This window comes from Lissotriton helveticus, chromosome 8 (genome assembly GCF_964261635.1).
Source record: "Lissotriton helveticus chromosome 8, aLisHel1.1, whole genome shotgun sequence".
NCBI classification, from domain to species: Eukaryota; Metazoa; Chordata; class Amphibia; order Caudata; family Salamandridae; genus Lissotriton; species Lissotriton helveticus.
This window is the reverse complement of record NC_136069.1, coordinates 599,050,037-599,077,459: the sequence shown is the minus strand read 5'-3', so window position 1 is coordinate 599,077,459 and position 27,423 is coordinate 599,050,037. Positions and strand designations below refer to the sequence as shown.

Sequence of the window (27,423 nt, the reverse complement as noted above, 5' to 3'; positions counted from 1 at the left end):
GTCAGGTTTTCCTACTGCTGCAGCAGATTTGAGTCACAAGTAAACCACCAGCATTCATTATACAGCAATATCTTTATTGTAGTGGAGCTTCATAAACACAGCTGACACAAAGGGCCCAGAGATCACAAAAACGGACCTACAGTTTAAACCATTACAATAAGATTTCCCATAATAGAACATATAGCTGACCAATAACCTTGCTATATATATATATACCTACATCACATAAGGGATGACATGGAAGAAATCCTATCTGAACATGCCACACTTATTTTCCCTTTTCTTTATTATATTTTTTTAACACAAAAATAATAAAGATGTGTGTTCTCTAAACATAACAATAGAAATACCCGAACTAAATTAAATGATAATATCTTGTCTTGAAAGTAATAGTAAAGTACTAACATAATCAATTAATCTGCATATTATGTAGGCAATCTGATAACCTTAACACACTTTTTTAATTCTGAATTTCCTGGATTCCTCACTGGATTCCCAAGATTCTTTCCATATTGTATCTTCCCACTTAAGCAAATCTTCACATATTTCACCATTGCCCATTCGACATCCTCTCAGCATTTCGGAATTTGGAAGATCCTTTCCATTGCAGCACTGGATCTTTGATTCCTACTATATCTCTTACTTCAGCTCTAGTTTTTCTGTCCACCTTGACTTTACTCTTTAAATTTCTGGCAAAACATGACACTAGTCGCTGGCCCCAGACACATTATAACCTTCACCCATCACTTCCACTTTCCAAAAAAGAAATAGAGATGACAACCATTTTCTGCCTCTCAAAGCTCGAACGGTATCTCCCCCGTGATTGAATGAGGCGTTGACCTATATTCCCAGATCAACTCTAATAGCATCCTCACAATCTACCTTGGACCTTACCCGACTCTGGACGCATTCAACCAACACTCTGTTGAACCTCTCAACTTTTCCATTAGCTTGACGGTGATACAGCAGTGTACGTCAATGTTTCACCAACCACTTAACCAGAAATTACCTCATGGCTGAAGAAGTAAACTGGACCCATTATCCTGAGCAACTCCTCCGTAATCCCTTCCCTGGCAAAGACTTCACAGAAGAAATGAATCACAGACTCAGTGTTAGGTTCTGCCATACCACGCCCCTCCATCAACCTTGATAGTTGAGCCACTAGTATATGAAAAACCTCATCCTGGAAGGTGATATGTGAAAAGGTCCCAAAAAAGCCACACTTTACTGGAAGTCACCAAAGGTATAGGAGTACTGAAACTTTTCAACAACTCACCCCCAGACGAGATCTGGGTTTAATCTATAATTATTTTGCTCACTATGCCACCCCAGTTTGGACACAGCCATATGCAAATCGGTCTTGACCCTGGTCCTCATGGTAACAGTCCAGCCCGAACTGCCAGGCCAGGTCTATGGATTCAAGCTAGACTGACTAATGGGGGGAGATACCCCAACACCAGTCCCAGGATGCTTGTTTCCGGTCCAGGGAGAACCTGACTTGGCAGTTCAGGCTGGACTGTTCCCATGGGGAGCAGGGTCAAGACTTATTTGCATATGGCTGGGTCCAAACTGGGGTGATGGGGTGAGCAAAATAACGATAGATTAATTTCAAATCTGTTACTGGGGCTGAGTGGTTGAAAAGTTTCAACACTCCGTCCATTTTATTTTGTGCTTCAACAGCACTGACAAGAGTAACCAGCTGCTTGTGACCAGGTCTGATCGTACAATTCAAATCAGCTTGGTCCCACAAACCCAAAACAGTAATGCCTTTGCGGGCTATATAAACTTTCCCTTTGATAATGTTAGTTTCAAAGGTGATGTTTGGCCAGAAATATCCGTCTAGCTCTTCTGCTACCATTAAATGCGATGGTGATCACATCCTTAGTAATAATTTTTTGTCATTCCTGTGTTCTTTGTATTTTTCAAATTAAACTATTTTAATTTTAGCAGCAGAATCTAAAAGTAACAGGAAGTGAATGCCTTCAATCAAGATGGGAACATGCGGGTCATTGTATTTCTTATTACTGTGTACACGACAACCTCCATACAATCTACTAAAAGAACTAACTTCTATTCTTTTGTCAATATCTTCTTCATCCAACTTTTGATCTTGTACACTTCTGACACCTACCTCCCCTTCATACTTTCCCAAAATGCCCAGTTTCTTATACTTTCAACACTTGTGTAACCGCCGGAGAAGTGTTACAATTTGACAAATGCAATGATCCACACTTAATTTTGTCGCCAAATTTGTTGAGTCACTAGTAAACTACCAGGTTGCATTATACACTAATATCTTTATTGTAGCGGAGCTTCTTAAACACCGGCTGATACAAAGGGTCAACAATCACAATAATGGATCCACAATTTATACCATTAAAATAAGAGTTCCATAATAGATCACATAGCAAAACAATAACCTTGCTGTAACCTTATCACATCACATAAGGGATGACATAAAAGAATTCTATCCTAACATGTCACACTCGGCTCTATCCCAACTTTATTGGAGGGGAGAAAAAGTAAAGTGTTCCCAGGAAAATAGTTTACATTCCTACAAATCTAGAGGGAGTGGGAACCCCAAACATAAAATGGTACTACCAGGCAACACACAACTGAAGATTGGCCTCAAAATATGTACTGTTCCCCAGTTAAACCTACTCTTTTACCCGGCCTAGTCAAATCGGCTTTCAGATCATTGAGAAATGCTGGGTGTACCAAGTCAAGAGATCTATTCCAGAAAGTTGATATTTAATCATTTAAAGCTCCATCAAAACAATATTGTCTAGAGGAATCAGAGTGTCTTAACTACATGCAGGTAAACACCTAATTTGCTAGAATATACTACATCCTTCAGGAAGCAGATAGCCCTATGAAACCGAAATTCCAATTTGGGTGTGAAGAATGATTAGGTAAACATCTCTATGAAGACCAATGGCATACTTTTATATGAAGAGACCGAAAGGGAAGCAAGTTTGACCCTGTAAATCCCAGTCAGATGCTGTCATAACTGTAAAATCAAGGGTTCATTGACTTGTTTACTTTGAGGTTGTGAAAAACTTTGCCCTGTTCTTCATGACCCAGATAGTGTTATTCCGTTGGTTCCCTGGAGCCAAGAGATGGCTACATAGGCAACAAGTACTGTTGAATACTATACTTCTGGCAGCCAAACAGAACTCAAAAGGGTTTTCAACCCTTTCCCCAACATTTACGCAATTGGTACGAGAGATTATGGTTCATACTTGCTATGGAACAAATTACATACACCATCAAAGGTGAGGAGAAATACTTTTCTAAACACCATGCACCAATTTTGACTTACTATAAGAAAGATTGTAGAGAACATACATCCATGAGAACTGTTAGAGCAATGCAGTTTATACACCCGTCTGAAACTGATGTGGGTACTGGCACATGTTGGTTTGATAGACTCATGTGGAGCCCTACACTAGATTATGCAAAGTATATTTACTGATTGAATTGTCCGAGCGGCAGTAGTGGCAATTGAGTGTGAGGATAAGGGGAAAGTCTTGGAGGGGTGTTAATGGATTATATAAATGCCTCTTTCAATTTTCTACCCCAGTATGGAGATAGTTCAAATAATTTTCATTTATTGCACACATTTCAATAAATTGATGGAAAATAAAGTTATGAATTATGCTAAAATATGTGGTGGTCTTCTTTGCTAAGCCTTTACAAAACATTAATGGAAAGATTCGTTTTAAGATCCTATGAAAGTCATACACTATAATACAAGGAAGATATGTCTGTAAATTTGCCTTTCAGGGACATTTTGTAAGGAATCTGGGAACTGCTGGAGATAAGGAAACAGAAACTGAAGTTCTCCTGCTTGAACATGATGTGCCACACCAGCCGTTCTCCCAGGCTGTTCTTAGTTTTCTCCCTCAGATGCCATGGAAAATTAAAGATGAGGTGAGCAAAAGTTAATTGATTAGGTAAATTCTTGCCAAGCATCCTAATAATAATAATGTTTTATACAGTGCTGTTACTATCGACCTTCAGATGTCCTGGCACTCTAGACTCTGGCATAAGAAGGTGTGTCCATAAACCACGATTAGCCAAATAACCACGTTTTTAAACATTTACTGAATTTGAAGTACTGGGGTTCACAGTGTAAGTATAGGGTTAAAGAATTCTGTTATCAAGTGTCAAAAGAAGAACAGACAAGACCCCATAAGAGTGCCCACTGAATATGAGAATCATTCACAAGGTAGACATTGCCTGAGTGCAGATTATGCCCTGGAACGGAGTCCAGGCCAACATTTTTGATTACATGGTGTCAAATACACAGGGATTTGAAAGTAATTCTTTTGACCTCCAGGAACTGAAGAAGCGGCCTCACATAAGTTGAGATGTGGGAGTGAGAAGAAAGTCACAACAGAAGATGGGCGGCAAGATTTGCAGAATATAGTTCAAGATACTTATGTGATTTACTGTAATTAATATGGTACAAAATAGTAGTTTGATTCACAGATTTGTGAGCTTTTGGTTGCAGTAGTGGGAAAATTTTTTATAGCATACACAGGTGGAAGAAACATGCTTATTTTAGGGCATTCATTTCTTTCACAGATGAAAGAAAATGGTCAGAAATGGTGTAAGGATTTATTGCTGACTCTTCCACTGTAGACAGCGAGCCCAGTTCATTAGGTCACAAAGAAGGATATGATACTTACTGGAAAACCACCAAGAATAAGAACGTATGTCTTGTCCACATCAAGCTTCAATGCAGTGGTTTTCATCCAGCCTGCCACAACCGAAAGACAAGTAAAAAAGATTTCTGTAAAAGACACATCTGAACATAGGCAGCATATGCCATAAGCTCAAGATGAAAACCATGCATTAGGCCCATCACAGGAAACAAATGGATTTAAAAAAAGTTTGGCCTGGGTAGGGGCACCACGCTTCCAAGCTCTGGGCGGGATGGTGGGGAGGGCAAGGGGGACCGGCCCGGCAGGTGAAGCAGGGCAGGGCCACGCAGGCAGGCAGGCCAGGTTTGAATATCTTGTCAGGCTCTCAGTAAGTATACAGGCTCAGATAAATAACCAACCCTCCTCCCTAAATGATCTCCACCTCCAAAAGGTGGAACTTCTCACGGTATAGAGACCACTCTTGTTTCAGATGCTGATGAATCAGAAGTATTTTGAATCAGGAAGGCTCTGCCATCCTGATTGTTTTGGAACTCTCTCTCTGTGGTATTTGCTACTGTCTTGCGCAAGATACTTGTATCTCGCTTATCTTCCATTGTTTTCTGTAATCATACCTTGTCCACCTTAGACTGGTTTTACTTTTTTCTTTCAACTAGCTCCCAGGCAGTCTTTCTGTGCCCCCCTCTGTTCCTACTCTCTCAAAACAACCTGTGAGTTTTCTCAAGATTCCTCCCGAGTCCCACATTTTAGCTACAATAGCAACATTACTCCTCTTACTTTCTTATTCGGTTCCGTTTCAAGCTCGTATCCTACACTGATGATTTTAAAATCATTGTTTCTGTCTGTAATATCACTTGCACCCAGGAACTTTTTTCGCTTCTGCATGCCCATGGTGATATCTAGATGCACAGAGAAAAGAGTGAAATTCATATTCTGGGCACTCAGCCTTCATCTGGCCATCAGCCTAGTGGCCTCTTAAGTGTGTCTGTAGAACTTTTCCCAATTCTTCTGTTTTTGGATTCCGCTATATCTCGTTTGCCACTCAGATTGATGGGTCACCTCATCTTGCATTTTCGGTTTCTGAATGCTCTGGAAAATCATTCATTTTCTCCCCTCTCCTACTATGAAATCTGTTGGGTGGCCATTATGTTGTCTCCTCTTGATTATTGCAAATCTTTATACCTTGGGATATCCAGCAACCTATTGAATTGTCTTCCAGTTGTGCAAAATGTGGCAGCTCATCTTGTATAATATCTCCATCCTTGTTCCTGATCTCAAGATACATCAAAGCTCTTCACTGGCAACGTGTAGCCAAATGCATTATCATCAAAGTTCAGCTCTTAGGCCACGCATAATACGGGTCCAACTTATTGCAGAAATAAGTTTCAGCTCTACATAGCTGTGAATCACACGTGTTTAATTCCTTTATGGCTAATCTTCTCTCTTCTCTCGCTCTATAGTATCAAGTGCTCATGCCTCAGCAGCTGCTCTTTCCCCTATCTGGCAGCTAAGCATTGGACTTGCGTTTCTAATTGGTCTGCGATGTACAGGGAGTGATAAAAGTCCCCAAAAGCCTTGGCCTTCCGCAACTCACTCTGGTGGGAGACCCTCCTCCCAGCAATTATATGCACTTGATGTAGTCCTTCTCCTGCCACGTTGGTAGCCGACGTGCCAATGGCTAGTCCACCTTGTTCCCTCCCTCATAACTGTGGGCTTGTAGTCGTAAGAGGGTCTTTTCAGCCCCATTAGTGTGGATAGCTTGAAGCTTCCCTTTAACCTGAATAACCTTACGGAGGGATCGTACGAAAGGATTGAACTTGTGGTCTTTCACGGCAGTGCGAAGCTCACCCTCAAGAAGAAGGCGTTCTCCCTTGCGTTGTTCCTTAAGCGTGGCCTCTAGCTCAAAACACTTCTTCCTAATAAGTGCCTTGAAGGCGTCCCAATTATTGGCTAGGGAGGTTTGCTCCGGATCGTGGAAAGAATTCTGTAATTGCTTTTCTTAGCGCGTCCCTGAGGAGTCTGTCCCTACACAGGAAGTTGGGAAAATACCACCTGGTGAGTTTGGAGCGCAGCTCTAAAGGGGCGTGATCCTAGAGGCAAATCGGGTGAAATTGGGATCCCATCACTGTATAGAGAAGGTACTGGCTTATGAATGCGTGAGCAATCCTGGAGTATGTCCTATGCGAATGTGAGAAAAAGGAATAGTCGCGGGATGGGCCGTTCTCCAAGCGTCTACTAACCCCAACCCCATAAGAGCTTCTTAAGTGTTTTGCTGAATATCCCCCCTGGTGCCCTCTTGGAGTATGAGGTGTCCAACACCAAGTCTCATATCATATTGAAGTCTCCGACCAGTAGGATGTCACCCCATGCAAACTCCTCCAAAGTGGCAAGAAAAGAGAGCAGAAAATCATGTTGCCCTGTGTTAGGTGTATAATCGTGGTTATGGTGCAGGCTCGTCCCCGCAGCTCTCTCCTAACCATCAAGAACCTCCCCTTTTTGTGCGTTTTAGTGTCATGGTGATGAAATGGGACCGAGGTATGAAAAAGGAGCGCCACCCCGTTGTGTTTCGTGTGTGCCGAGGAGCGGAAAATCTGCAAATAGGCCCTATGCTTGAAGCGCTGTTCCTCCTTGCGTGGGAGATGTGTCTCCTTCAGGGCAGCTATTTTAATCTGGTGATCTTGTAAGAATTTCCAAACCAAGTTCCGTTTGTTGGGGAAATACAGGCCTTTTCACATTCCATGTTAAGCAGTTCACCCCCATCAGCTAGTGTTCAAACCCATCCGCTTGTTGCATCCACTGAGCTCTGGGGAGTGCCACCCTCCCCCCCACCTACCCTCTTCACAGCATACCACATCAATCTAAAATAAAAGCATAATGAACCATGACACCCAAACAATACTAACAATAACAAAAACATACCATAACTGTAAGCTCGTGGGTTCTCTACCGTAAAGGAGAACCGTAATTCGAACATTATCTGGGGCGGTCCAAATTCCAACTCCAAGGCCCGTTGGACTGTTACATAGGCACCAGTATGATAGGAGCTAGGAATAACCATAAGTGCTGAAGATAGCCTGAGCACCCTCTACCCTTATCTCCCAACCCAAGCATTAATCGACAGAGTGGGCGATGTCCAAAGGACAGGAGTCTAAGGCCCCCGTTTGGACCCGCCAGCTGCGGACCTAGTCAAGGCCCCTGCATGCAGTACGACATGTGTACAGCGGGGAGCAGATACTTAGTCAACCCGTAGTGTTCTTGCCAGCTCTCTGCTGCTGTAGCCATGGCCCCCCCTTGCTTCCTTGGACCCGTTGGTTCCTCCGCCGCCATCGATTCTGGTGCTTGGGTTGGAGCTGGCACCTCGATACCCAGAATAAATGCCTCCTCCAAATCAGTGCAGTGGTAGTTCTGGTTATCTCGGGAGAAGGCTAATCCAAAGGGGTAAGTCCACCTATATTTTACCTTGCAGTCTCTTAGTGCAGTCGTGACTGGGTGGAATAGCTGTCATCAGGCAAGTGTGGCTTGGGCTGCATCCTGGTAATGGGAGTACGTTGCACCCTGGAAGGACACCTTGTTGGTTGCTCATGCTTTCTGTAGGACCAGCTCCTTGATTTTGAAGGAGCTGAATTTGGCCAGAACGTCCCTGTGCTTCATGGCTTCAACTGCAGCACGGGGCCTCACTCTGTGAACCAATCAAGACACACCTCCGGCTCTGAGTCTCCCAGCACCGTCAAAAAGAGACCCACCATGTAGGCTTCCAGATCAGGACCTTCGCAACCTTCTTCCAGGCCCCTCACCCAAATGTTGTCCCGCCGGGTGCGATTCCCAAGGTCCTCACATCAAAGCAAGGTTTCTTTCAGCTGAGATCTCAAGTCATGAGAGTGGGCCTCCTAGGGACGTACGCAATCCTCCAGCTCCTGAAACTTTACTTCCAGGTCAAGAGCACAGGCCCCTATCGAGTCAACATCCGCCTACAACGACACCAGTCGGCCCCCTATTTCAGCCTTGACCGCATCGAAAGAGGCCCCCATATCAGCCTCGATGTCGTCTCCGAGTTCTTGTTTAAATTCACGCAGTGAGGCCATCAAATCCTCCCATGTGAGTGCCATTGATCCGTCTGGATGCGCTACCCCTTCACTGCCCGAACCTTTAGGAGTGTGGGTGAAGAAGCTGGAGACCTTTGTGGGCTGTGCTTTTTTGGGTGGCATTGGGACCTAAGCCCTCCGCTTAGTCGGGCCGTTTCGCAGTAGGAAGGAGAAAGACCCCCACTCTAGGGGGGAATTGAGATTTGTTGCGCGCCCCGTCACTGTGCCCCTGTGTAGGCTTGGAGATCTTTTTGGGCAGGAAGATGTGTTGTGAGTAGCGCCTGCTGCGCAGGCCTCCAATTGATCAAGCTACCACCCTGTTGGAGGTGTAGATAATTGCTCAGGTCTGTCGGCTGGGGGCTCGCTGCCTGGGGTCCGTAAGCTGCCGCCTGGGTTGCTCTGCACCAGAGACCTGCCTCCCGGGGCCCAGGGAACCCATTCTGATCAGTGTGACATCAACTGGAAGCAGCCCCTTTCTGTCCGCTCCTGCTCTTGACTCCACTGACAAAGAATGCCTGAGGGGGATGTCTTCATCCTCGCCTCAACGCCACCCAGGGCCTCAGTGAGTCCCCCCGCTTCGCTGTCCACACGCCCCGATCTAATGCCACAGAGCTCCCTGCCACTGGAGCCTTGCCGTATTAGAGCTTTCTTGTTGGAGGGTGGTGGACCCAGGAACTCCCTAGTCACATTAAGAGGGCGACTGAGGCAGAGGCGGCAAGCGGGATAAAGGGTCACTGGTCGGGGCTCCCCCACGAGGCTGTGAAATGGCACCTGACCGCCGCCATCCTAAGGTCAGGTGCCAGGCTGTGAGGCGAGGGCTCCCACTGTCCTCACTCGTGTAAGGGGAGCCCCCCGCCCCCCCCCCCCCCACCTCTCTGGACCTGGTGCTCAGTTCTGTGCCAGGTGCGAAGGGCTGCAGCGCCCCCGAAGGCCTCCTTCTTCCGGTGGGGGCCCCGACATAGAGCGCCACCCTCCTGTAGTGAGTGCTGCTGCTGGTCTCGTTCCGCCGTAGGAGTTGAAAGAGAGGCCGGGTTGGGGTCAGAATGGTATTAGCCCCCGTGTCCGCTGTCCTTGTAGGTGTCGTGGAGCTCCCCTCAGGACTCTGGGCCACCGCGCTCGTAGCGAAAAGCAGACTTGGAAGCGGCGCCATTAAGAGGCGCCGCGGGCTCTGACCTCAGGAACGATTCCGCCTCAAAGCACGACTCCCAGGCCTTCTAGCTCGCCTCCGGGTACTCCCCTCACCGTCAGACGCCTTCAGACTGCAGGCGAGTTGGTTTTGGGAGTTCTAGGTGCCTTATCCTGGGTAGGTATTGCAGGGCATGGAGAGGAGCCCGATAAGAGTTACGTCCGATCAGCCATGATGGTTGGCCACGCCCCCGCAGCTAAGCATTGGAATGTTCTCCCTCCGAGGCTTTATAATTTAGACAATTTCACTTCCTTTCAGAAGCTCTTCAAATATTGGCTGTTTTAGCTTGTTTAGCGACTTTTCTCTTACATTGTAGTTTATCATCTTTCTGAGCCAGGATGCTCCTAGGAGTACCAGCTCACGCATTGCAAAACTGTTTTAATTCATTGGTTTTGAAATCACCCTTAGTGTCTACCTATATGTTCATCTGTATCACTTTTCACTTTTGTATGTCGGAGGGATTGAAGAAGGAAAACAATTAATTGAAGGCATGATTATTGAAGTAATTTCTTAGAGCAGTTTATTGAGGGTTTTGCACAATATGATAGTCAGTTGGAGTTGACAGGGCACTCTGTGTCTGAATGGGAAACCTTAGACTGGGTGTACAGTGCTTACTTAATTTGAGCTGGTGGTTTTCGGTGCTCAGCACCGGTACTTAATTGTCAACAACGGCGTTTGTGATAGTCTGCCACATAGTGGTGCTGTCTGTCTAATTTAGAGATGAACAGAACAACAGTTAATTAATTCAATATAGATTGAAAATGATTATTACCTGCCGCCGAAGCCATTCTTATAGATTTTGGGGCCTGGGCAAGTTTGAATTGTCACGCTTATAGGAGTGTGATTGTTAGAAGTTGTGTTGGAACTACTATTAACAGCGCTGGCCGGGTCCCGTGCACCTTTATTTTAATACAAATTTAGCACTGCTAAGATAATAAAACGAATTCTCAAACAAACTACTCAAGCTCACTCCTTCATAGTATCTCAAGACCCCTTATTTTCCTTTGTTTCTTTATGTTTGGAGATAGCCGAAAGGCAGAGAGACATTCATTTTTTCTCTTATTTATGTTGGTCATTGTGCAAGGGTGCACTTGGGCCTGATCTGGACTTGGAAGGACAGGATTATGTCCATCAAGGGGACTGACTAAATCCCTCTGTCACCTTGACTGACATCCCGTCCCCCCAAATCTCCCAGCAACGCTGACATCTCTTAGCATTATCAGGAACTGCTGTCATGGCGGTTACCTCACAGTGTTGTAAAGTTTGACCAGTGACTCCATCAAACAGGATGGCTGTTCATCAGACTTTTACAGTTATCTAACTCTTTCCTACCGCCAGGTTTATTTATTTAAGCTTTGAAGTCAGATGAGGGCAGTACCTGATGTTTTTTTCTGCTGGTTCGATGTCTTTATTCTGAGGCTCACATCCAACCGGTATCTTTATTCCTCAGAAGGTTGCTAGTTATCAATGGTATTTGGTTTCAAGTAAAGTAACTTGTTAGTGCACTGGTTATACCATTGTAAAGGACTCAAGCTTGCTGCATCTTTTGCCTTATGCTATATGTTTCGCTAATTGTTGACACCTGCGGTGATATTAAAATTAGTTGTTCAAATTAGAAAAAGTAACATGATCTTGTATCCCTAGGCACCAGCCTCGGAAGAGTGTATAGGAAATAATGGGACAGGGTTCCATGGCGACCTGTCACACATTTCTTTCCTTTTGACTTCAAAAAGAGACTAACGAAATATTTCTAATCTATTTGAGTTAGGCCATGCTCACAGTCCTGACTAGAGTATAGTTCATCCCCACATCTTCCTATTTGAAAGCATGTTTCTGATGTTCTACTGCTCATCACATAATCTTTGCACCCTTAGTAAATCCTCGGTATTACCACCAAAGCACACAATTCAGTGAAAGTTAAATGTATGATATATTGCTGTTTTTTTGTTGTAAAACACACTCACACTACCCAGAGCAACTGCACTATACAAACCTCTTAAATAAAACAACTAAATAATATTTCCCTAATTGATACAAGGTTAAGAATTTAAGCAACACATTTATGTTGACTAACATTGGAGATGCTATGCATTCTGAATTTTTAAAACCAAAACTGATAGTTTACTGCAGGATTATTGGTGAATGGTTTGGTTGAAAAACATAGTACATGTACATTCAAAAGTAACTATTCTCTGGGGCCTTCACTGGATATTGTATATGGTGTCATAAATACCAGAGAAGCACCTGCTAAGCGCTCGCTAGTTACTAACGGTTTTCAACCAGTGACGAAAATTGTAAAAATCTGCTCATTTCTGTGCACACCAATTAAGCTGTGAGATCAGTTTGTATGGTTTTTAATCCATGGGACAAGGTTACGATCACTTCTTTAGTTTTTTTTTTTCTTTCTTTTTATTGAAAGCCTATTTTCATTTTATTTAGATGTTCTGCTTCCTCAACTGAACTAATCACTAAATAATTAACTTTAAAAAAAAAAATTTTTTTATTAACTTCATAGAAAAAACAGTGGTGTACATCACAGTTTACGCATCATCGTGCCAGACAAGATCAAGGCATAGCGCACAAAAGCAAAAATACAAGCCTTACACTGAGGAACATTACATCATATATGCAACCCTGCTAATTGTTCGTCAACTCTGGCTGTAATTGGGGGTTCGCAGAAATGACCGCTGTACTCATTCCAGTTGGACCAAATATCCACCCACTTCTGCGGGCAGCCCCTCGTCACGTATACTGTCTTTTCGTGGAGCATGCACCAGTCCATGTCCTTTTTCCACGTATCAATCTTTGGAGGCATACCAGCCCCCCAGAGTCTGGCTATATTATGCTTTGCAATAACAAATCCAAGTGTAGCCCATGTTCTACCCCATGTAGATAGATCGGTGGGTTCCCAAATATTCAACAGGCATCGTTTCGCCTCCACCCGCAATTCTACCTCGCGCATGCACTGATGTATGTGTTGCCAATAGACCTGTATAAGCGGGCATTCCCACAGTATGTGAAAAAACGTCCCCGCCTCTCCGCAACCTCTCCAACAGAGCCCGTCCGAGCTACGGCCCATGAGCCGCAACCTTGTGCCTGAGATATATACACGGTGTAGTATTTTCAGTTGAATCAGACGGAGTATAGATGATATTGCCATCTCCTTAGGGGATGCCAACGCTCCAGTCCATTCCTCTTCATCAATTTCCAACCCATCCGCCTTCCATTTTCTCTTGAGAGTATGCAGCAGCTCAGGGGAGTTATTAACAATCTTTTTATATGTAAGGGAGATGGTGTGGTCGGGAAGGCGACCATCTAGCAGTCTGTCTTCCAGGGGGGAGGATGCTGGGGGAAGGGTCCCAGGGGAAATGTTGGATTGAAGGGAGTGCCTAACCTGCAAGTAGCGGTAAAATTCACCAGGGGCAAGCTCATAAGTCTGCTGAAGGTGCGCAAACGATACAACCCCTTTGGGGCCCCATAAGTCTCGGATGTGGGAGATCCCAATCAAAATAATTAACTTTTTAATGATGAAACATTTGTAATATGATTTTTGACCACAAACCAAATATTTTTGATTTTAGAGGAGCTTCCATCGCTTGGTATAATATGAATTGAACTGGGTAAAAATAATGCAATTATTTTATGAGCTTTTATTGTATTTCTGCTCTGAAACTCAAAAGGTATGTGATTAGAAATCTTGCAAGTATGTATTTTATTTGATCTTTAAGCTAATATTGTTTTGCTGACATGAGTTAAAATGTGGTTGTTACTTGCTTTCCTGCAGAGTAAGAGGGATGTGTTTGAAATTACAGGACATGAAGCACCGAATTGACTTGAGACACCTTTGTGTGTGCAGTGTAGACCCACCTGGGTGTACGGATATTGATGATGCTTTGCATTGCCGGGACCTGGAAAATGGCAATCTTGAGGTAGGTGCATCCCTGAATCTTCTGTGGTCAATCGCCTTTAGAAATGTGGAGTCTTGTTCTTCCTACTCTGTCACTTTTAGACAGGTCACCAACAAAGATGGACAAGGCCTCAAATTTGGTTCCTGTTTTAACTGGAAAGAGTGTCACTTGGAAAGTGGCATTTAAAAAAAAAAAAGATGACACTGAGCAGTAGACATCACCGGAGAATCATATGAGAAAGGACATGTGAGAGTGATTTTCCTTTGCACACATTTCAAGCACCATGTGATGTAAAACCAGTGCAATGTAGTGTGGTGGGAAGTGGCTGCGTGGCAAACATATTGTGAAATAACTTTATGTTGAAGAACATAGAGATGTATATATTTTTCTATGTCTTCATTATTTTTTATTAACAAAGAAAATAGTAATAGGAAACACCATTCGTTACATTCTTCACACTTCTGGCAATTGAGCTCTTTCAACATAGAAGAAATATTAATACAACGTTTGCTCTTCTGTGAATTAATAAGGAACATGGCAGATGGAGCAGAAGGGAGAAGTATGTATATTTGCACAAGCCCTATCTTCGATTAGGTTAATACACACAGAGGAGCGCTAAAAACAAGATTCCTTGGGCTTAACTCAAGTGTGGCCGTTGCCCTGACGGAAAAATATTTGCACTGAAAGTAAAATGAAACAAGACTCCTGTCTTTTTTGGTTCTACAGGAACAAATGATTGCATACAGTCAGGGGTGGCACCTGCAATGGTATATTTAGTCATAGGTTTTCAACAGTTCATTGAACATGTGATGGATCAGGAAAGGTCAAAACCCCCAGCTGAGATTATTCCACACATGTATGCAGATTCTCATGTAAGAATGTATGTTAAAAATATGATAAGTTGTTGCGAAAAATCAATAAGGAAATACTGGAGAAAAATATAGTGCATATTCAGGCAGAATGCTTCTGTGATACTGCATGGCTAATGGATTCTTCTCTGCAGCACATTTAACCTAGATTTTGGGGAGGGTTTTACAGTGGGCCAGGATATTATATGGGTGATGTGCATTTGATAGAAAGTGTCTACTTATTGGTACAAGGTCATAACTTGTTCTTGGTGACACCACATAAACGTTGCCAAATTTGGTCTCAGTTTCTTTGTAGACGGTGTAGGAAGGTGCCCCTTTTTGACATGGTCACCCCATACATTTTGCCTGGTATTTAATGCAGCTTTGACTGACGTGCAGTGGATTCCAGCTAACCAGTTCCCCAGTGCTCGCTCCATAAAACAAGGTATGTGCAATGATTCCCCAGTTGGCAAGACCTTTAGCACCTCTTTAAGTCCCTAATAAATAGTACCCCTGCGACCTAGGTTATGGGTACTAAGGAGGGTCCCTAAGGGCTGCAGCATGTATTGTGACACCCTAAGGGACCCACTGCCAAACTTAGGCAGGCTGCGTGAAATGGTGCTGGCAAATGTGAAAAAAACGACATGGCGCACACACCATGTGTACCATGCCCACAGACACTGCATGTAATATATGTAAGTCACCCCTACAGCAGGCCTTATGGCAAGGTGCATTGCATTAAATTACATGTGAGGACATAGCTGAATGAGCAGATATGCCCCTGTGCTGTCTAGTTCAATTTCTAGATTGAACAGGGAAGCCATCTTAAGCAGATGTACTGGGTACTGGGCATTGCGAGTTCCCCAGCTACATGATGGCTTCAGTGGAACCTGTGGTGTTTGGTATCAAATACATTGTCTTAATTTGTACTGATGCCAGTAGTGGAAAGGTGAAATAGTGGAATAGTACACCCAGAAGGCATCTTAGAGGTGCCCCTGAAAAGCTACCAGTCTCTTAGTGTGATGACTACTGGTATCGTCCAGCCTGCCACCATAGACATGTTTCTGACCCCCTTTGATTACAGCCCTCACTCTCTGAGGTCAGACACAATGCCTGCCCCGGAGGAAGATGTTCATTCCTCCTCCAGCAGGATAGCTAGTGAATCTATATACCAAGGCCACAGACTTCAAAGCCCCTGCCGCATTTCATATGTGACCCCTGCTTCACCAAGACCTGGGAAATGCCACCTGCCCTTGTGGGAAATTAGATATGCAAGTAGGTGTGTTGCACCACCTGGCTAGTTAGACCCCTCAGGTGGGCTACCTGATGTGTTCCACGAAAGAAGGATTCCACCATCCTGATTGAATTAAGAACTTTGGAACAGGGTTATGCCCACTCCCCACAATAAGTGGTTGTATAAGGGGCGTAGTGACCCCAATGGTAAGTGCCCCTAAATTCAATATTTAGTTGGCACCCTGCATCCAGGAACTTAGATTCCCCTGACAAAAGAAGGAGAAACACCAAGAGCCTGTGAAGTGAGAACTGCAGACTACTGGTGGACTTTGGCACCAAAACATGGCTGCCTGCCTTCACCTTTCCCTGCAATCACGACAACCCGACTCAAACTGGAGCTGTGCTTCCTCCAAAAGCCTCAAAGGGGCTCCAGCACTTTGCCTAGCCATTAACATATCCCTTGAAGTTTAAGAGCCACTTCCCTGCAAGAACCAACTCAAATGTCCAGTTTACCGTTTTGCTGACCACCTGGGTGCCGCAGCCGCCGAGGTGGAGGTCATTATGCTTCAGTGGGCCTGATCCGTCTCCTCACCTAGTGTGAAGTCGCCAGGACCAGCCAGTGCTACCCTGCACCAATACCTGGGTTACCTACACCTCTCAGCAACTAAAGCTTGTTTGAAGTCCAGTCCGGACTCCAATGCCGAAACGACTGACCAGCTGCCGAGTGACATCAGCATTGCATAAGCCAGCTTTGAGAGTAGTCCAGCTGTCCTGTCCACCTCCCCCCTCGCCCACCCTCCTTTGCAGGTCTAACCGAGAACTTTGAGTGTCTTGAACCCACTGGCCCAGCCGAGCAAAACCCTCTGCATCCGAGCTCCCAGGCCTGGGTCCATGACAACAGACTGTGCCCCCCTGCTTCCAGTACCCTCACAAACTGAAACCCCTGTTGGAAGCTCCTGGACTTGTCCCCACGTTGCCCTCTGCAGCCTGTTTCTAGGGGGCCCCTCCTCTCTGTCTACAGTGCACAAGGCTACCAACCCATTCAGCACCTCTACACCCGGACACTCCAGGGCAGGTAAACTTGAACTGCTGCTGCTACTTTGGACCTTAGCACCCTAACTTCTGAAGAGGACCCTCTGAATACTATTGCTAGTACCTGTATGCAGTATATGTTACCTTCTCCATAGGAAAGCATTACCACATAAAAACGGATTTGTAAAGTGCTTACCCAGTTATAAAGTTCTTGGTGTTAAAATAGATGTACAAATTCCTGTTCTTTTTCTAAATTGGTCTCGAGTTTCTTCTTAAGTCTCTTATTTATTGACTGTGTGTACCAATAAAAATAATATTTCTAAGAGGGTCAAAGGGAATATATTTATCGACCTGTCATCTCACTTCCCTCATGTAATCATATCAAAATACAAAACAGAGATGCCCGGTCCACTGTGTATACTTCTGTACTAGTAACTAAGAACCAACAGGATTCATACAAAGAAAAAATGAGTTACATCTGGCTGAGAAATTCCCATCAGCCCACCCTTCTGGCGGAATCTCATCATGTGGGATTTGTTAATCAATCCAAACACCGCCCAAACCATCAAATGACGGTGCGGAAATGGATATCAGAAAAAAACTCTAGCCAGAATGTTGCTCAAAAGGTGATGCTAATGAAGTGCAGTGCAGTGCTCTAGTGAAGTAATAATTAAAATTAACTACTTAGACAAAAAATTTATTTAATAAGGATTGTCCAAGTGTCAAAGTTAAAACCACGCCTGGTAGTCTGAATCTATAACTACACTGTGGCGCTGTGCAGAACGGTCAACATGTTTCAGCCAAATGGAAACTCTATCCGGCTTTCTTCAGGACCTCAGTGATGGTAAGCTACTGCAACATATAGAAAATCTGATGTGATGATAACGTGCAAATAAAAGTTAAATAATATACTTTACAATACTTGTGTCTACCAGGAACTTGGAGCCTCAATGTATACTGGAAGAAGTAAATAGTCTTTCTCCTGTTGAAAAAACATACACAAACAAACACATATTTACATGTATATATCCACATAGTTACAAAGAAACTGTACAGACAACACAGCTGCGTAAGTATTTTATACTCCGCTTCATCATGAGCATAGTAGCTCTATCACAGAAAGGGGTTCCCTCTCCGTAATACTCACCCAGCTTTTTGTGGGAGACGACCTCACCTCACCCGGCAACCTCTCGGGAATATGAGGCCCCGCTCTAGTGTGTAAGAAAAATTATAGGGCATAATTAACAAGCACTGTCTTATATGCCCATGCAAATTGCTTTACATCTAAACCCTAACAATCTGTTGTGGATGCTATCCCATCATCCTATGGCCTAACCTACCCAGGTGCCAGCAAAGGAAGCAAAGGGCTCATGCTCATAGTAAATACCAAAAAGTTAATGGCACTATCATTAAAATTAAGACAAGCGCTAGATGCTGTTTCCTTTCCTCCCACATCCATGATTGACTAAGTGATTGGGATAAAACAATATGAGAAAGTTATAAATCATGCTTCTGCATGGTCAAAAACTAGACCTGCCTCGCTTCAATCGAGTGTCAGTAGCCCAAAAAGCGAGAGCCTTACCTGTCCGTCGGTACCTCTCTCTGTCATCCGAGAGGAAGTGGAGGTACCGACTGGACTTCCCCTTTACGTTTTATAGTGGGGCTAATTGGTTAATTACCTCTTTTTGTCCCGCCAAATAAGAGCCCTCCTTCGCATTTACGGGAGCCATGCCACTCTGCGCATGTGCGTAGCCGACTCGGTCTCTAGCTAATCACTAAGGCATGCGCGAAAAAATGCTAATCTTAACAAGCATGCCCAAAGGAAGGAACGCTAACATCTAGTGCATGCACAATAGTTCACACCGCCCAGTGTCACATTTAACTGAATGAGAAGCATGCTCGATGTACCCTCGTTTTAAGAACGATATCTTCGCGATCAAAGGGCATGTATAGTACTATATCATGACAGACCCCATGCTCTCAGCCCAAGTTGCAACCCTGCACTTCGGCTGACTGCAAAAAGAAGAAGGGGATCTCAGTTCTCGAACAGTCACCGCAAATGTCCCGACGGAGAGACACTGCTCTCCCGTTTGAACACTCACAGATTTTGATATAACCCTCAGCTCACAGGCAAAGTATGGTAATGCATAGAGATGTTGCTGTGACAAAAACAGGGAAGGTAAGTTAGACCATCTCCCTTGTCTCAACATTTAACTCCACCTCTCAAGTAAGATTGTAATAATCCTGAAACCAATAGGACAAAGTGGATATTTTAGCTACTAAAGTGACACCCACGGGATGGTGTCATTCAATCCTCTGCTGTCACTTTGGAGTCTGAAAATCCATTTTTGGTCCTTTATGAATAGAAACCTTGAGTTGTCACTAATGTGTGATGGAATATATGGATGTTCCAGGATCACCCACTTCAGATCTTCTGCCTGATGTTTCATAAACAGAAAGTGGTTAGTCAAACAGGTAGACTGTTTGTGACACCGAATGGTGCTCTTATGTTCGCTGATTCGAACCTTCATTTTACGTGTAGTATGGCCAATGTACCTTAGTGAACATGGACAGGTTATCATGTATATGACACCTTCCGTGTTGCAATTAGTGTGTTTTTTAAGCAACCACGGTTTCCCTGTGCCAAAATCCACCTTATCAGCTTTGTAAATCTGGGGGCATGCACTACAGGAACCGCAGGGAAAGTGACCACGTACTGGGGGAAGATTCCAGAGTGTGTTAGACGTTTCTGTCACTTGTGCTCTAGGTCTAGTGTGGACCAAGCTGTCACGTAGGCTCTGGGCTTTCTTAAAGGAAAACAGAGGTGGCAAAATACTGGTTTGGGCTACATTCAGAATGTTCCAATGTTTACGTACTGTCTTCTGAATCCTTTTAGAAAGCACACTGAATGTGCTGACAAAAGTCAGCCTATCCAAGGGTGCCTTTTCAGGTTTTTGTCCAGAAGAGCCTCACGATTATTGTTAGAAGCCCGTTTCCAATCTTTTTTCACAAGATGCTGAGGGTACTGCCGCTCCTGTAGTTGTTTTGAAAGTACTCTGGCATGTTTCTCAAATAGTGGTTTAGATGAACAGTTTCTACGGACCCGTAGGAACTGTCCCACTAGGAGATTCTCACGTAAAGCCCGGGGGTGGTGGCTGTTGAAAACCAGCAGCGAGTTCCTAGACATAGGTTTTTTGTAGAGTTCACATTCAAGTTTCCCTTCTTTGGGGAAGATAAGAATGTGCAGAAATGGCAGTTGTTCCCGGCTAAACTCGACAGTGAATTTAAGGAACTGGTTCTGATTGTTGAGCCATTCATGAAATGATTTGACCTCTGATGGTGTACCTCGCCAAACCAGAAGGATGTCATATATGTATCTCTTCCATAGCACCACCTGATGGAAATAGGGGTTGCTATGGTTTAGAACATGATGTTGTTCAAACAAGTGAACATACAGGTTGGCGAGGCTGGGGGCAAAAATACTCCCTATAGATGTCCCTGAGGTTTGGAGGTAAATTTGATCTTCAAATTTAAAGTAATTCTCCATCATTGCCAATCTGGCACACTCCATAATGAAATTAACTGGAGTTATGCTCTTCAAGTCACGTGTGGCTAAGAGTGATCTAATAGCCTCCAGAGTTCTTCCTGCGGTATGCCGGTGTACAGGGACTCGACGTCGAAACTGACCAAAAGGTCAGTTGCGACGTTGAATTCCACCTCCGGTAACAGTCTGAGTACATCAGCCGTATCTTGCAAATACGTAGGCATCTCTTTAACGAGAGGCCTCAGAAAAAAATCCACAAATGTGGACAGGGGTTCCCTGAAATGATCTACTATACATGCCCTTTGATCGCGAAGATATCGTTCTTAAAACGAGGGTACATCGAGCATGCTTCTCATTCAGTTAAATATGACGCTGGGCGGTGTGAACTATTGTGCATGCGCTAGATTTTAGCGTTCCTTCCTTGGGGCATGCTTGTTAAGATTAGCGTTTTTTCGCGCATGCCTTAGTGATTAGCTAGAGACCGAGTCGGCTACGCACATGCGCAGAGTGGCATGGCTCCCATAAATGCGAAGGAGGGCTCTTATTTGGCGGGCAAACAGAGGTAATTAACCAATTGGCCCCACTATAAAACGTAAAGGGGAAGTCCAGTTGGTACCTCCACTTCCTCTCGGATGACAGAGAGAGGTACTGACGGACAGGTAAGGCTCTCGCTTTTTGGGCTACTGACAACTATGTGGATATATACATGTAAATATGTGTTTGTTTGTGTATGTTTTTTCAACAGGAGAAAGACAATTTACTTCTTCCAGTATACATTGGGGCTCCAAGTTCCTGGTAGACACAAGTATTGTAAAGTATATTATTTAACTTTTATTTGCACATTATCATCACATCAGATTTTCTATATGTTGTAGTAGCTTACCATCACTGAGGTCCTGAAGAAAGCCGGATAGAGTTTCCATTTGGCTGAAACATGTTGACCGTTCTGCACAGCGCCACAGTGTAGTTATAGATTCAGACTACCAGGCGTGGTTTTAACTTTGACACTTGGACAATCCTTATTAAATAAATTTTTTGTCTAAGTAGTTAATTTTAATTATCACTTCACTAGAGCACTGCACTGCACTTCATTAGCATCACCTTTTCAGCAACATTCTGGCTAGAGTTTTTTTCTGATGTCCATATCCGCACCGTCATTTGATGGTTTGGGCGGTGTTTGGATTGATTAACAAATCCCACATGATGAGATTCCGCCAGAAGGGTGGGCTGATGGGAATTTCTCAGCCAGATGTAACTCATTTTTTCTTTGTATGAATCCTGTTGGTTCTTAGTTACTAGTACAGAAGTATACACAGTGGACCGGGCATCTCTGTTTTGACTGTGTGTACACCAAATGCTTAACACTACCCTCTGATAAGTCTAAACTGCTAGCCCACACTTCCACAAAATGGAGCATTTGAGAGTATTAATTTTAGCATCGTAAGCCAATAAGGGTCGTCTGGACTTTCTACATAGTATACCTCTTTTGTTTTTGGTGCATTACATAAAAAGCCAGCTTCCTGCTGACGTTTTAACACATTCAGAAACAGCACATATTGGGTTTTTTCCTTTTTGGTCAGTTAAGATCCTAATCTCATCCAGTCAATGGAATAAGCACCTGGCCCACACTACATGATCCTACGAATGTGTGATTAAGACCGTGAGTGGTTCCAGTGAGAAAATGTGCTATCCCGTGGAGCCATGTCACAGAGACTAAAGCTATGACCTTGTAGTAATAAATATAGACTTGGATGAGTGCACAGAGTCCATTTTCAACTATCTAACTGTGCAAATGTATTTTTTGCTTGATAGAAAGACTGAGAGATTTCCCTAGAGAAATATTAGTGGCAGGATTCAGCATTGAACATGATTCAGCATTTCCTCATCCAAGATATGCTACAGAGCGACAGAATTGTTGGTAAACTAAATATTGTCATTCACTAAATGCATGTGCATGTGTGTGGTGCTGAGTTATTGACATATTTCTCTGAAATAGGTTGGGGTACACATTGCAGATGTGAGCCATTTTATTCGACCGGGAAATGCTTTAGACCAGGAGTCAGCAAACAGAGGAACTACAGTGTATCTCTGTGACAGGGTAAGTATTGCGTACATTATGATACAGCTTGCTAAATAGAAATGTTTGCTTTTGAATTTGACATTGTTTGTCCGTGCACAAACCTGTCAAATAAAATAAGAAGTTAGGGCGGAATAACTTGTGTAAATCTCCCTGCTGCTCTCTTGATATTTTAATTTGTGTGAGTACCTTAAGCACCAATTTCTGCTTTTTTCGAGAGTCATCTAGAAACAAAAATCCCATATTGCTTAATAGCTTTTCAATACCTACGGTTTTCTCTCACAAAAATGCAGCCCAAGGTAAAGGTTTGGCTGTTAGGCCTATTGTCTAAATAAGATGCATCGTTCCAATGCTCTCCACAGGCTGAACATTTAGCCATGGAAAGTGAAGGAGATTCAATCTCTATCTTAAAAATCGAAATGCAAGCATTGAAGTGCTTAAGAATGTAATGTATTTCATAAATATTGTTATTAACTTAGCTTTTACTTAATACTGAAAATACCTATGTAGTTCCATTTATTTCACTGTTAACATCACATTCTCAGTGAGTAATAATTTATTAGGAGGCAAAGGCATATAGTATCAAACAATGTACTACTACCAAAGCCATCGTTCAATCCATTCTTCAACATCCTCCTGTCACTCTTTATTTGAAGTATCAACATCTGATGCTATTCGTAGGGGTCTATTATTTAAAGGTCAATAGCCTGAGCATGCCAGTCTATTGTATTACAGCTTTGTGATGGAAATGCAAGGGTAGCAGCGGGTCCACATTTCCACTGTAGGATCTGGGTGATGCTAGTAGACCCCCTTATGGTTGACTATTATCTTCCGGATAGCCTTAAAATTAATTCCACTCTACCTCACTGCAGCCAAGACTGCCATGTCCTGAGCCTCCATTCTCTTGCTCGGAATTAGTTGATAGTTTCTTCAGCAACTGCTGTCATTTTGGGGTCAAAAGATGTGCTGGATGTCACAATTTTGCTGATTTGAAGGAAGTGTGGAACAGAGAGTTGGAGCCATGTACCTTGCTCCAATTTTTAACATGACCTCTCCCTCACCATGTGCATCCTACGCAAGCTGTACTATTCTACTCGTCTCAGATGTCAGAAAAACCCTTCCTGCTTCATTTGAAATAATTGGCAATTACTCTAAAGCGCCAGAGTATTCTTGAGCCACATTGCACTGCTAAAAATTGATCATCTGAAATCCATGGCATAAAGCTCAGGGTTTCTTTGGAAAATAAAATCGGGTATATACCTTGCCCTGCTCTTTTCTGGAGACTTTAGAAATATAAACGAAAACATCATTCAGTGACTTTTCTGTTAAATGGTGGCCAAATACCACACTTTGAGGACATGATTGGAAGCCATCAAGATCATCATCCCACCTACCGTTAGTTACACATCTCCATTGCTCACAATTGCTCCCATTTCATCTATCAAACCAATTAAAAAAAAGAAAAGCTTTGGCCAGCTTCTCTAAACCCCTTCACATAAACTGCGGTGGTTGGAAGGGATGCGAATTATAGTGCCCTAATATTATAGCATTTATTACTCAAACTTGCAGCTCCTGAACAACTTTTCCTGACCCAAGCTGCTGTTACTTTGTGTAATAGAAAAACAAAAAGTTTAAAGTTCCATCATAATGTGGCTGTTCCTGGCACTGGCAGGGCCTACTTCTTGAAACTTTAACACATCTTCAGATGCATTTGGCATTCTAGAGAGAGTTCTGATCCCCTTTTGCAACAGTTGTGGAAACTACTGTACATTTTGCACTAAGTATGTGTACACCACCAGGTCCACAACACACATGAAAGACCATGAAAGAGAATTTTTTTCACATGAACAGCACTATAGTACCAACGTTACACAACAGGGACGATTTACATTGCCTCAAGCCAGTATCTTCACTAGAGCATTTACATTTCAAACCGGTTCACATGTTGGTATTCAGTTTTATAGAACTCGTATCTTTGAATCCACTGTCCAGGATTGGCTCCTATCTGCCATCTCAATATGGCTTTATGAACATTAAGATTTGGGAAAAATTCCTAGTGGCTTACTTATCCAGAAGAACCAAGGTATTTTTTAATCAATGCAGTAGATGATTTGAGCTCTAAATTCACTTGGTCGTCACTGTTCCTTCTAGGTAAGATTAATGGTTGCAGCACGTTCTGCTGTAGATTACATGCTCTGGACACTCCTGCCATCTGGTGTTAGGTAGTTGTTTTCACTTCTACGAAGTTTAAGATTACTAGATAGCTTATTGATTAATTTCTGAATGCCACAATGCACCAGGACAGACACCTCAGGTTGTTTTTTCCTGCCATCGGGTTTTAATACTTATCTCACCCTTAGGGTAATTAATGAGGATTGGGTCATGAGAATGGTTTCAGATCATATGAGAACGGCTTTGGAGAGGATGGGATATTGATAACACCTTGTAGTTCTGCCTGAAAAGTACTTTGAAATTCTTCTGGTCGGACCATCAAGTGTGTAACTTTTATTTGCTTTGAAACCATAAGGGATCTACTTGCACTGCCTTTAAGGCATTTACAACTAAAAGAGAGTATTTACAATGGAGCGAGGGAGTATGTGTGGGTTGGGGCAGAATTCACTGGGCGCACAACAGAATGTAGCGACTAAACCTGTTGGATCCTGATCAGTCTTCGGAACTGAGGACATCAAGAGACTAGCTGAGGAGAGTCTCCACATCCTTTCTTCGGGGCTGCTCCCACAATGGGGATGAAATGCATTCCCTAGGGAGGCTTGCATTAAGTCTAAACACCAATCCTAGAGCACCCAGGGGCACAGACACTATTTCGTCAGCAGGAGGTGCGATGGCTCAGCTTGTCTCCTCAGTGGGCTGACAACCGCACCCTCCAGCCACGCCGCTGCAGCACCGGAGGCCGCACCCCTGGCCGGGAATCAGGGGCGCCCGGCCGACTCAACTCCTCTCTGTCGTGGCCACAGGCGCCCACCCTCAGCTGTACATTGCCTCGTCCACTCCCCACGCAGTCAACAAAGGCAAGGGATTCCAGCTGCAGCTTCCTCAGCGGGGCCGAGTGCTCCATGGCACTCGAGCGCCCTCTCCGCAGCTATTTGTCCACCAGGCCCGGGCGCGGCCTAAACCACTGAGGGACCGCTGAATGGGCTCATGCACCAGAATCCCCTGCCGGGTAACCTTACAGGTAGTGGGGCAATGCACAATGTCTCTGCGATGGAGTTATTCTGATTTCAGGAGAGATGCGACAGGACGATACAGGATTTCCCGGGCAGGCCGGCGGAAGCTCAGAGGCTCATGACTTGTCGGCCATGTTTCTTGGCCACGCACCGTGTGCCATCAGTCTTGATTGAATGAATACAATAAATGCTTAACACAACCTCTAGATAAGCCTAACAGCTCACCCATTCTACCACACAGAGAACTGTTAGTACTTGCCTAACTTGGCCTCTGATATACCCCCAAAGGACTCCCTGGACCCTGTGCACACTATAACTTACTTTGGTATAGTATGTACAGAGCCAGCTTCCTACAGACTGCACCTACTGAACCTGATGACTAGCAAAGGAGAGGGACGGTGTCTGCTGTGTGCTGCACAAAGAGAGCCTAGTCAATGCCAAGAGACTCCAAGGATCATAGAGCTGGCCTCCTGCTCACAACAGAGGGGCACAACAGCTGAGCAATCTGCTGGGATAAGTTGGTAGGAACAATAGTTACTTACCTGTAATCTGTGGTTCTCCAGTATTGGTGTGTTCATAGATTCACATGCCTGAATCATTCCCCGTCGTCGGAGTGGGAGTCCCACGGTACATAAAAAAGCAATAATATGCATATAATAACCAAAAAACCTTGGTAATACCCAACCAGGATTAAAGTAGCCCTAAGCTACAGGAGCAAAAACTCCCACACTCATGACTATCCTAGTCATTTTGTATATGCCAAACTGCAGCCAATCAGGCGACAGCACCCACCAGAATGTTCTCCCCCAGAGGCTCAGGCCCTCAGATGTTCCCGCATAGGAGTGAAGCTAACATAATCGCCGGAGGAGCCTCTGAGGGGAGGTGGGCGGGTGCATGTGAATCTATGAAAGACACCAATACTGGAGAACCACAGATTACAGGTAAGTAACTATTGTTCTTCTCCAGTATTGGGGTGTCTTTCATAGATTCACATGCCTGAATCAGAGTAGATAGCAGTACAAATCCTAATGCTCATAGACACTCCTTGTATCATAGTACATACGCATGCTTTGCAAAAGAGAATAACATGTAAAATAAGCGTCTAAAAGAGTATAGAGGAGGAGGAGAACAGAGGCTCATGCCTGCTGGACCAGGTTGCCGCTCTGCAGATCTGATGGAGAGGCACACCAGCGAAAAGAGCTGTAGAAGAGGAGACTGCTCTTGTAGAATGTGCCCTAGGCAAAGATTGTAGAGGCCTTCCCGCTTGTTGATGACACAGACTGATTGCCGAGGACACCCAGCGGGCTATGGTCTGCTTGGATACAGCGTATCCCTGACGTAGCCTTCCGTATGCTACAAATAATTGATCAGTCTTTCGCAATGTTGCAGTTCATTGGAGATAGAATTTGAGACATCTCCTGATGTCTAGGGAATGCAAGGCTTTTTCTGCCGCTGTTTGCGGATTAGGAAAAAATGTCCTTAGAATCACCGGCTCATTAAGATGAAAGTCAGAGGGAACTTTAGGCATGTAACTTGGATTGGTACAGAGCACCACTGAATTTGAAGTGAATTGTAAAAAAGGAGACTTGATGGTGAACGCCTGAATGTCGCTAACCCTTCGTGCTGACGTCCGTGCTAAAAGTAGAGAAACCTTCCATGAA

General features: G+C 44.0%; 1 protein-coding gene across 1 annotated transcript in view; it reads left to right on the top strand.

Annotated features, from left to right (window-relative positions):
• Positions 1 to 27,423, top strand: part of DIS3 (DIS3 exosome endoribonuclease and 3'-5' exoribonuclease) — a 261,428-nt gene that overhangs the window by 106,480 nt on the left and 127,525 nt on the right. Inside the window, exons 9-11 of the mRNA XM_078657423.1 lie at positions 3,787 to 3,933; positions 13,748 to 13,864; positions 22,497 to 22,598. Coding sequence (XP_078513549.1) covers positions 3,787 to 3,933; positions 13,748 to 13,864; positions 22,497 to 22,598 — 366 coding nt within the window. The remainder of the gene's footprint in view (positions 1 to 3,786; positions 3,934 to 13,747; positions 13,865 to 22,496; positions 22,599 to 27,423) is intronic.